The 12,516-nt window shown below is 33.6% G+C and overlaps 1 protein-coding gene across 2 annotated transcripts; it reads right to left on the bottom strand.

The window, feature by feature from the left end:
- Nucleotides 1-1,472: 1,472 nt before the first annotated feature.
- On the bottom strand, nucleotides 1,473-11,602 carry LOC105187735 (uncharacterized). 2 transcript variants are annotated; one of them, XM_011148713.3, is made up of 4 exons: nucleotides 11,365-11,598; nucleotides 3,533-3,697; nucleotides 2,766-2,937; nucleotides 1,473-2,687 (listed from the first exon to the last, which is right to left on the bottom strand). In XM_011148713.3, the coding sequence occupies exons 1-3, from the start codon at nucleotides 11,438-11,440 to the stop codon at nucleotides 2,813-2,815; spliced, it is 366 nt and encodes a 121-aa protein (XP_011147015.1). In that variant the 5' UTR covers nucleotides 11,441-11,598; the 3' UTR covers nucleotides 1,473-2,687; nucleotides 2,766-2,812. The 2 variants fall into 2 exon arrangements, with proteins under 2 accessions (XP_011147015.1, XP_011147016.1); XM_011148714.3 differs by lacking the exon at nucleotides 1,473-2,687 and having other exon boundaries at nucleotides 2,765-2,937; nucleotides 11,365-11,602.
- Between the last annotated feature and the right edge of the window lie 914 nt (nucleotides 11,603-12,516).

Below are 12,516 nucleotides of genomic sequence, written 5' to 3'. Positions count from 1 at the left end.
TCGTCACTGCATTCGTTACAAATTTCACCAAGGAAAAGTGCTGCAAAAGCAAACTTACCGATTTCTTTTTGTTTCCTAAGCTAAAAAATTCTTTAAAAGGACGCTGTTTTCAGAGTATAGATGAAAGAGTATAGATGAAATAAAAAAAGTTGCTAGAGGAACTCAAGGCCATTCTAGAAATCTACATATCAGAATGCATTCCAACAGTGGAAAAAACGTTGGGAACGGCGTATCAACAGTCAAGGACAATACTTTGAAGGAGATAAATCAGATTAAGTTGTATATTAAGAAAATAAAATGATTTTTAAAAAGTTCGGTTTCTTTTGGGACAGATCTTGTCTCTTATGGTTTATCAATGTTAACTCTTTGAAACGCACATTTTTTTTACTGGACAGTATTTTATGAATATGTATATTTATATATTTTTTGGGCCGCTGATTAAGAATCTGAAGTCCAATTTTAAACATTCAAAATGGCGGATCCAATATGGCGGATAAGATGTTAACCAAAAGTTTCAATTTCGTTCAAATCACGTATATAAAGTTTTTTTTAGGTCGCCGATTACGAATCTTAAGTTCAATTTTTTAAATTTAAAATGGCGGATCCAATATGACCGTTATGCAAGAGTAAAATTATAGAAATATGTATAAAAATTTGGCGTACGGGAAATTCTGTAAAAATATATATTATATTTTGACATATAAAGAATATTCAGTAAAATTTATAATCTTTAATTTTAAATACTTTCCAAGAAATTACATTGTTTTCCTTTCAATTGCTTTTTTCAAAATTTATTTACTTATAAATAATGAAAAATGAACAGCATGATGCACAATAGGATATAAAAACTATGGGAAATTGCTTTTTATAACATGTTTTGTTATTTAGGCACAGTATGTCGACATTACATTGAAAATAGTCAATTTCAAAATTGTGCTATATTTGACATTTTTTTCAATAATGAGCATATGAAAAATTCTCAATAAATTATGTATTGTACAATAAGGTAAGCTCAACATGTGTCTAAATCTGTGGCTTTCTAGTGCTTTTAGTTTATGTATAGCTGAATTAATTTGAGAAAAACTGCTTTTTTTATCTTTAATTATTTATAAACAATAGCGCGACATATAATTAATGAAAATATTAATTAAAAAGTAATAGTTTAGACTCTTGGAAGTTCTAATTATGTAATTCTATTAATATCTAAACGTAACTTTAGCAGAAACATTAAAAAACCGAGTAAGAAAAGGTGGTAAGTATACTTACCACTGCGCCGCAAGGGGTTAATCATGCTCGTATGGATGGATAATGTCAAAGGAATTCATCAAGTCGTAAAACAATTGTAAAACATAAAAGTTGACGCTGCGATGGTCTCGCAAAGTCTTTTAAACGCAGAGTCTTCTCTCAAGAAGGTGCGAGTAGCAAAGTTGCTTGAGCATTCCATAACATCGTCACAATTTTATTTATGGTGCGTTCTTTATTGCGGTCTCATTAAAATTACATTGAACGGCGCAAATGTAAAAAAATGTATTCGACTATATTCGTCCCTGACCGGAGATGCAACTATCTTAAAGTGGGAAAAAACGAGTATTCGACTTGACCGATAATTTTTTCGTGTGCAATTTCCAAACTGCATGTTCGCACACACAAAAAAAGAAAGAAAACATCTTTACAGTGATATCCACCATATCGCGAGTAATAAATATAAACACGTTAATCGCAGCGAAATAGTTAATATTAACGGTAGGATGGCACTATGAAAATCAATCTAGGAATTGATAGCACCGTTAATTAATTATTTTTTTGTCTTCTCGGTGCTTTTTTCGGAGAATGAGAGAACAGGAATATATAATTACAGTGGTGGTAACGTCTCTCCGTTTTTTAAGGCATTATTAAAATCTATTAATAAACGGCTACATCGAGAAAACTTTATGCATTATCCATTTATTTTATTGATAACCCTTAATTCGTATTTTTATTTATTGAAACAATCATTTCAAACCATTATTTATTGTACGTTCTGCGACCGTAAAGATGTTTGTAAGCGCAACAATCTTCTGGGAAATCAAATTTATGGAAGAATATGTATTACTCCCCCGAATCTATCAATAATTAAGTACTGTCGTTACTACGTCTTGATAATATGCAAATTAAGCAAATAGCCGATTAGCTTTAGTATAATCCTTCAGTTGCTATTTAAATCCCAGCATTATCGTAATTAGTCGATAAAAATTAGGTATAAAAGTTATACAACATATTTTTCATCATTAAAACAGTTAATGTAAGAAACGATTGCTCATAATTATCCACACCCAAAATTGTAGACACTAGATATTATTCAAAATAACAGGATGCTTAACATTTTGATAGCCGCACATTTTGTTTGTTGACTGTCACTTGACGCCGGTGTATCTCGCGTAAGTCCTACTCTAACGCCGACATTTTTGCTTAATTTTTTTTAATATTTTATGAAAAAACTGCGCTGAATCCATTTTTATAATTTAAATTTAATTTTTTTTAATTTTTTTTAATCACATGAGCGTGACAGCGGTAACTGATGGGTTTGCAAAATCACGTATACGTGACAAAGTGTTAAGTGTTAAGTACCTGTGATAAAAAATCGCGAGTAATAATTGTAATGGCGACATGTTCACGTGGATACGCACATTTCTTCCACTCATTTTCTCCTGGAAAAGAAAATAACGTATTAATTTGCCGCGAGCATTCGATAACGAAATTAACTGTTCCGTGCTTTCAGTACTCACCAACTGCTAGCAGATACAGAAGATTGTAACAAAGAAGAAACGTGAACTTAGGCGTCATCGCCGCCGACGGACGCCGTTGCTTCTACCTCTATTATGTTCTCCGGCGCCATCAATGGCGCCATGAATGGCGCCACGAGTGGCGGCGTCAGCGCCATCAATGGCGCCACCTGGCCTACAATCATATCGAACTACTCGTTCAACTTGATCACCAACCAGTTTGCTGGTTCGTTGGGAAAGCAACAGAGTCATACTTAATAAGAATTCGAACGTAACAGTAATATAAAGTATGTCGACAATGGTTCGTCGATCATGTAGATATTGGCGGTTACGTTAAGAGCTGTTTGAATATGAATGGAAATGCTAAATTGAACTTGCGAAGATTCCGGATAAAACGCAACTTTTAAGCACGAACAGACCAGCAGGCAAATCGCTGGTTTCAGACGGTTAAAGCAAACGAAAATCTCGCCACCATTAAGAACCTTCCCCTCTCTCTCTTTCCCTATCTTTCTCATTCTCTCATTCTCTTTCTCTCTTTCCCTCTATTTCCCTCTCTTTCCCTGTCTCGTTAAAGTTTCCTCGATGGAAACGATTATGTTTGACGATTAATTGGCAGACGATTGCATGATTTTACGTGTGCGAACCATTGTCACATTCTGAAAGTTTTCCGATAAACAAGACGGACTCGTTCAGAAACTCGTATAAAATATAGCGGATAAAATTTTTCTTCCTATTCCAACATATCGATCCAATATACCATTTGCACTTACCCTTATTTTCCACATCCTCGGTAATTTTGTCTAGAGGCGTTGTTCTCGCCGACGCATAGAAACTAGATGTTAGATATTCCAGATTAAGAGCAAACATGAGTGTTGCAAGGTCTCCCATCTCGTTTAACGACAGTTGCACGTCGCTCGACGATTTGACATTGTCGTCTATTATTGTAATAAAAATGAACCGATCATCATGTGAGAAAAAATGTGAAGTGGTTACGTTGATTAAAATGAAGTTAATAGTAATCTTAAGTTAATCGCCATTGAATTTATTTCGGCGTATGAATTATCACGTCATTATTATTTTCAAAGCGAAACTTGATCTCTTATGTTATTGTATGTTGAAATGAGTAAAAAGAAAAGCGCCAAGTTCACGCATTTCCATTCATTCCCGTTCATTTACTAATATTATAACTAACTAGCTAATATTATAATTGTAAATATACAAAAGCAAATGTTTCTAAAATATATTGTTTTATATGATAACAAATCTAAAAACGTTAACATGAAATATTATTATTCAAATTTTTATTTTTTATTAGGTGTACAAATGAGTAGTCCAATTTTTTCAGCTACATTCAAGGTTTATTTTAAAAGAAAATAAATTAAATTGTTCAATCAAAGTATTCGCCGTTGCTTTCTATAACTTTAAGCCACCTTTCAGGTAGCTGATGGATTCCATCTCGGAAAAATGTTACGTCTTTGGATACGATAAAGTCGTCAAGCCATTTTCGAATCTCATTCACTGATTGGAAGTGCATATCGGACAAGGCGTGTTGCATCGACCGGAACAAGTGATAATCGGATGGAGCAATGTCTGGTGAATACGCCGGGTGCTGCAAGACGTCCTAGCCAAGACTCATCATGGTGTCTTTTGTATTGGAAGCAATGTGTGGCCTGGGGTTGTCATGCAACAATTTCACTGGACCTTCTTTCCGAAGCGATTGGGTTTTGCGACCAATTTTGATGATTCGCCGGGATTTACCCATGACTTTCTGCGTTTCAGATTGTCATAGAGTATCTATTTCTCATCGCCCGTAACGATTTTCCACAAGAAAGACTTTCGACGCTACTTATTGAGAAGAGAAAGGCACGCTGCCACTCGTTGATTTTTGTTGGTTTCAGTGAGTTCATGCGGAACCCATTTTCCTTCTTTCTGGATCTTTCCCATCTAATGTAGGCGTTTGGAAATCGTTTGCTGCGTTACTCTCAACTGTTCTGCAAGCTCTTTTTGTGTTTGTGCCGAATTCTCAGCGAGCAGTTATTCCAAATCATCATTATCGTATTTCGAAGGGCCTCTAGGGTGTTGTTTTTCGATTAGACTGAAATTACCGTTTTTAAACCGCTTAAACCAAAATGCGCACACATCGTACGATACAACACCTTTGCCGAGAAAGAAACAAATCGATTCGCACGCTCTTGCAGCATTTTTTCCTTGTTGGAATTCGTAAAGAATGCAGTGTCGGATATGCACCTTATCTGTTGCCATTTTCAACTGTACTGAACTGAATACTTTTGAAGGTTATGTTGGGCCTTTCGCCAAACTATGTTTTTAATAAAGCTATATGTCAACATTGCATAATCACAAAAGAGCGGGAAAATCTATTCAATTTAAAATTGATTTCATAATTGATTAAAATAATTTAAATTATTCATTTATACACCTAATATAAAAAAAGATATTAAATAGTTTAACCAAATAAAATAAAACAAAATCAAATTATATTATTTTATTTGTATTTTCTACAAAAATAATGATATCACAAAATTTACGTCAAGTATTGTTACAAATTATTATTTTCTTCATTATATTTTGTTATTGTTACTTTAACCAAATAAAATTAAAATATTAAAATAAAATATAGTTATTTAAACTTACATTTCCCACAAAAGACATATAGAAAATTAGGTAGTGTCAATAATTTCTGCAAAAATAAATATACATTAAAATACTGCATCAATTAAAAATGTAAAATAAATAACATATTATAAACAATGTTTTATATATAAAAATTTTGTATATAAAACATTGTTTATAATGTGTTATTTATTTTACGTTTTTAATTGATGCAATATTTTAATGTATATTTATTTTTGCAGAAATTATTGACACTCTACCTAATTTTTTATATCTTCTATGTCTTTTGTGGGAAATATAAATTTAAATAACTATATTTTATTTTAATATTTTTATTTTATTTGGTTAAGGTAACAATAACAGAATATAATGAAGAAAATAATTTGTAACAATACTTGGCGTGAATTTTGTGATATCATTATTTTTGTAGAAAATACAAATAAAATGATATAATTTGATTTAGTTTTATTTTTACTTGGTAAAACTATCTAATATCTTTTTTTATAACAAATAAAAATTTGGATAATAATATTTCATGTTAACGTTTTTAGATTTGTTATCATATAAAAAAATATATTTTAGAAACATTTGCTTTTGTATATTTACAATTATAATATTAGCTAGTTAGTTATAATATTAGTAAATGGAATGGAGAACGGGAATGAATGGGAATGCCTGAACTTGGCGCTTTTTTATTTCTTTAGCGAAAAGGTAGGTTTGTTAGAATATCACATCTTTTTCACCAAAAAACATGTTATATGCTTATTATATACTTAGATTTGACGTAAGATTGATAAAAATAAATATTGTATTACAATTTCACGTATTTTCATAAATACTCGTTGATCAGAAATCTCAATAACGCTTATCTAAAAATTAATTTACTTCCTACAAATAACGCTTTTATATTGTTTCCTTTTTAAACATATACATAATATGGTAGTGCATTTTGTATAGATAAATAAGTGATATGATTATTAATTTACATGAAGACTAATATTTTGCAACTAATCACATGAAATTTTTAAAGTCGTTCTAAGCCCTAGTCTACAATAGAGTTCTAAGGCCGGTATTCATAGTCGGATCTTATATTTCAGATCATCTTAAGTTTATTTTCAGATGCTGTACAAATTACTTCATTGCGTACGGGATATCTGAAAGTGAACTTAAGACGATTTTAAATATAAGACTCGACTATGAATACCGACCTAAGAATTAAGCTTTAAGAAATTAATCAATCACAGTCGATTATTACTGCCGGTTTTTCCAACCTCTTGGTAAAATTAACTAACAGTTAAATTATATAAATTATATGTCTGTCTTTATCTATTTCGAAGGAAAAACAAATACAAATGTATGATTTAACTGTTAGTATTAACCGATGAGTAGGAAAAACCGGCCCTAAAGGTCCATCTCTACGAACGAACACGAAAAGAACATGACGCACTTACGAACGCACCGGCAGCGTTACACACATAGACGTATAATAAATATACCGCGCGTTCAGCGGAGGGGGCGTTCTATATTCGAAAGAGACAACATGCTTTCGTTGGGCAATCTATCACTTTCTAACGACGCGTGGTGGGGGTAAAGCAGCCTTCCATGACAGGGGAAACAGAAATAGGAGAATATAGAGAAAGGAGAATTGTGAAAGGCAAAGAGAAGAAAATACGTCTGATATAAATACACGCATATGGAAAAATGATGAATATGGACATATGACGATGGGTATAATTACATACCGGTGGAAAATAATCTGTTTGTCACTTTTATATGCATTACTGCAGCATACACAACAATATAGACTCATTGTGTTACGATTATACTTTTTGTGTTATGATTATATTATTATGAGTAAATACGTTTTATAATCTTTAATGTCAATCGTCTTGTTTACATACGCTTTGTTTCACGAAAAGAAGGAGAACCGGAGACATAACACTCCACTCTAAACAGGCGGAGGGGCCAAATACCCCACTACGCATCGTTAGAAAGAGACAGACTGCTCTACGAAAGCATGCTACCTCTTTCTAATATTGAACATGTGCAGACAAAGGAAACGTTGCGAATGCGCGGTCTATATATTATATGTCTATGGTTACACATCACTGCTCAAGGTATTTGTCCATCCGTGGCGCCATCTAACGGACAATAGTTCAGTTGGACATTTGTACAACGAAAATCTTGAGATTGAAACTTGGCGATTTCGGACTTTCAACTAAAATATCTCACTCAGCATATAGGACGAAAATAAAGATAGTTTAGTTAAGTAAATCAATCCTAAGGAATCGATTAAGCCCATCCAGAACTTCATCCGTTCAGATGTTATAGTTAAACGAGAGATCTTGTTTGCACTGAACTAGTTGGTCGGTGTAAGTAATACGCGGTCGGTCTCACGTCATGCTTCGCTTCGCGCGTTCACTTGGCGCGAGACGCTGCCGCGTCTCTTGATAACACATACATACGCACACAACCACTAGGACCACAGTTTGGAGTTTTAAAATATGCGACAGGCGACGTGATTCGTGCATCGTTAATTGAATGGTCTATGAATATGTATTTATATGATGTACTTTTAACAGACCGTTTTGTATCCGCGTGATCTCGTGACGCCCTCTAGTAGAAGTAAAGTCAGTCGGACATTTGTTGAACGATTCGTAAATTTCACGATTTCGTACTTTGAGAATAAATTTCTAAGCTCACAGGACATGTAGAGCAAAAATGAAGATAGTTTTCTTATATAATTAGACTCTGCGGAATCGATTGAGCTTATGCAGAACCTAATCGGTTCAGCCGTTATAGCGGTACGAAAATATATCCTATGATCAAGTAGAGGTTTCGCGTAATAATACATGGTTCGGTCTCGCTGCCTCGCTTGGCGCGAGACACTACTGTGTCTCTTGATAATGAAAATATCACAAATTTCGAGGCTATTATACAAATCCATCGAACAATGATAACTCCGTGAAACAGTAAAAATTCCTCTTCCAAGTATATATCATTTCTGCTAACCAATTATTATCGACGAGAGATTACGGAATGCATATGTGGTAATACTATAAATTCACGTGTCTTCTGAGTCATCTGAATGTTAATATTATGTAAATAAATGCTAGTCGTTTTTAGTACTCAACTACGTTGAAATGGTAATGCGATAAGAGTTATCGCAAAATATTCACTGACGACGATTTAATTTACTGAAGGATATTATACACAAGGTATCTGTAGAAGTCGCTTGTATGTAGGCAAAACAGACTAAATTAAGTAAAAAAACTTTTTTATCATTTTTGAAACAATCATGTAAGATTTCGAATTATTATCATGATTTATTGATCTTCTTTTGTTGATAACATCGACATTTACATGGTTTTTTAAAAAATAGTAAAAGACGTTTTTATTTAATTTAATTCGTCTTATTTACACACGAGCGATGAGTCGCATTTCTTCAAATAACTTGTATCAGCAACTTTGGTTATTTTGCAATGTCACTATTATTATTATTAGCTATAATAGTTAATTGTTTCCGAAGAAGTTATGAACATAGCTCAGAGCAATATATAAAATTGAAATATTCTCCAGCTCTTTTGCGGTTTTGAGGTGTTGACAGTTAACTTTTCGAAATGATATATGATTTGGCGTTTGACGCATATAATTTCAAATAATCAATAGTGTTCACGAGAATCATCAAAGGGCATATTCGATATGCAATGCATCCCGCATTTCATTTAAATAAAAACGCTTTCGAAGCAGCGAAAATGATTCGTGATGCTTACGCTGAAAATGCTGTAACAGTGCAACCGATCGCAAACTGATTTGAACCGAAACTGCCGAAACTGATTTGAACGTTATCGAAGTGATGATTTTAATGTTCATGACCAACCACGTGCCGGTCAGCCAAAAAATTTAAAGACGAGGAGTTACAAAATTTATTGAATAAAACTACGGCACAAAAAGAACAAGAACTTGCGGAAAAATAGGGAGTAAGCCAAAAAGCTCTTTGGTATCGTTTACATCCTATGGAAAAGATACAGAAAGAAGAAAAATAGGTGCAATACGAGTTAATCATTGACAACAAAAATCGCCGATTGACCATATGTGGTGTTACCTTGTTCACTAGACAACGAAAAAAGATTTTAGCACAAAATCAACATTAGTGATGAAAAATAGATTACGTATGAAAATCTTAAACTCAAAAAATCATGAGTAGATCCTGGTCAATCGACAACGTCAACAGCGAAACCCAAACGTTTCGGAAAAAAAGTTCTATGTACATGGTGGGATCAGAAGAACGTGTTGAACTACAAGCTCTTAGAACCGCGTCAAACTATTAAAGCAAAGATTTGCCGAGAAAAATTAATATGTTTGAGCAATGCAATTGAGAAAAAAGATCACTTATAGACAAGACAGCCGTAAAGTCATTCTGTTATATGACAATGCTAAATCTCATATAGGAGAAACCACAAAGGAAATCATTTTACATTTGGGCTGGGAAGTTCTCCCACACGCAACGCATTCTTCAGACCTAGCTAAATTAGATTTTCATTTCCGGTCGGTGCAACACCCACACACTCTGGGCGCGTTCCTTTATTTACTGCGGATACTGTCAGCATTACCAATAGTGTTCCGATATGAGTTGTAGTACACTGCGAAAGCGCTTCTATAAGTGCATGACGTCATTAATTTCGGTGTCATTTTTTGCTACTGTAGCTAGCGAGGTAAAGCAGCCACTGTACAAAATGGCTGCTTACATAGATTTAAACTTGATTGAGGCTAGGGAGATTAACAAAAAGTACACAATAGTTGTAAAAATTTAATATGTATTAAATTATTAATACAAATACACTCTTCAAATACACAGTTCAAAAGACAATTCAGTAGGCCATATTATAAATATGAATTAATACAAGAAATATGGTTGTACTTTTTCTTAGTATACGATTAAGTTTTTAACTTTGTGCTTAATAATTTACCGAAAATGCATTTTAAATTTCACACTAGAATATGCTAATATAATATTTTTCACATAATTTTTGGATTTTACTTATGGTATCCGAGATTGTGCAACTAGCTGTTATACTATTTCTATGTCTAAATTGCTTTCGCTCTATTCCTCATCTGTGTTTTGTTTTATTATAGTTGCAATTAATGCGATTATAGTTACATTGGTATTTGAGATTTCATCTATGTTTGTAAACAGATGCACTGGTAACAAACCATAAACACAAGCTTCACGAAGCGTACTGCGGTACGTTCCGATTTGTAACGTTGCAACACTTCGACAGCTCTCAAAGTTAAAACGGAATGCTACTAGTAGTAGCTTTCATAACGTCATAACGTCAGTACTTGCAGTAAATAAAGGAACGCACTCTCTGATACATATTTTTCGACAGTTGACGACATATGAAATTTCATTATGATTTTCATTTTATGACTTTATAGACTCAAAGCTTCTATCGTTGTAGGATTCGGCAATTGCCCAGTCAATGGCGTAAGGACATCGATAACAATGGAGAATATTTCATTGATTAATCTCATTTTATTGACTTTTGAATGAAAACTGAAAATGGTCGAAAATCGGAATGAATTAACTACTACATCTTATGATATATTTCCATCATAGTTCTCTTTGAAAATTACAAATTGTTTGCGGTAATTCAATGCAAAAGCTTTGTCCATACAATGCAGTAGTTTTTTGTGTGAGAAATTTTCTTTTTATATAGATACATATACGTCGAATTTATAATGACGATTAAATTACTAGCTCACCTATAATCAAGATAAAGAGATTAAAATTGATTTAACGACCTAAAGTTATTTTTTCTTAAACCGGTCGGTGAAAGAAACAATATCTTTTACCATGAAAATGAGATATAATGTACGGAAAGAATTTTACGAAATACGATTGCAACAACTTTCCACCATATTTTCTTTGCGGTGTTTCCTTGGTTTCATACTACGAATAGTTACTTACTTGCAGTAAGTGGCAGCCCTGAGAGGACCGTCATGAATGAAAACAGGAGCACTACGTTAACAACGGAAATGGCCATTGTGGGGTTGTTCGGTGTTCAAGAATAGTCAGGATGCACTGGTTAGCGGTCCTTTTACCTCACTCTTTGAATAGTCAGTGTCTCTGTGCGCGAATTATATAACGCGAAGCTACCTCCATACGATATTCCACGTTGCACGTTATCTTCTAGGTGCATTTTTTGAAGAATAAAAAACGTCGGGAATATATAATTACAGTGGTGATAACGTCTTTCTGTTTTTTATAGAATTACTAAAATCTAGTAATAAATGGCTACACCGAGAAAACTTTATGCATTATTCATTTATTGATAAGGCTTATCGTGTATTTTTATTTGTTGAAACAAACATTTCAAACCATTATTTATTGCACGCTCTGCGATCGTAAAGATGTTTGTAAGAGCAACATTGTCCTGGGAAATCAAATTTATGAAAGGATATGTATTACTTTCCCGAATCTATTGATGGTTAATTACTGTCGTCGCTAGGTTTTGATGATATGCGAGTGAAACTAATAGCCGATTAGCTTTAGTATAATCCGTCAGATGCTATTTAAATGCCAGTATTATCGTAATTAGTCGAAAAAGTTACGAACAAGTTACGCAACATGTTTTTATCATTAAAATAGTTAATGCATGAAATGATTGCTCATGATTATCCACACTAAAAATTATAAGCCCTAATCGGATATTATCCAAAATAACAGCGTACTTAAATACCCGCGACAAAAAATCATGAGTAATAATCGTATACGATGGCAACATGTTCACGTGGTTACGCGCACTTTTCGCGCTCATTTCCCCTGAAAAAGAAATTGACGTATTAATCTGCCGTGAGCGTCTGATAGTGTCCGAAATTAATTAATTCAGTTCAGCGGTTTCGGTACTCACTAACTGCCGCAGGAAGCTTGCATCGTAACAGAGGACTGTGCATAGTTGCCACCGCTGCCACCGCCGCTTCATTGGGAAAGTAACAAAGTCATGATTAATGATAAGAGTTATCGCAAAATATTATTGGATTTTGTCTATTGAGGTTCTGACCTCGGATTCGGATTCAGCGGAACAAAATACATAAGAATATATTTGTCCGGTTTTAGGCA

The sequence above is a fragment of the Harpegnathos saltator genome, unplaced genomic scaffold, assembly GCF_003227715.2.
Source record: "Harpegnathos saltator strain DR-91 unplaced genomic scaffold, Hsal_v8.6 scaffold696, whole genome shotgun sequence".
Classification (NCBI taxonomy): Eukaryota; Metazoa; Arthropoda; class Insecta; order Hymenoptera; family Formicidae; genus Harpegnathos; species Harpegnathos saltator.
The sequence above is the reverse complement of the archived record's forward strand: the minus strand, read 5'-3'. Positions and strand labels throughout refer to the sequence as shown.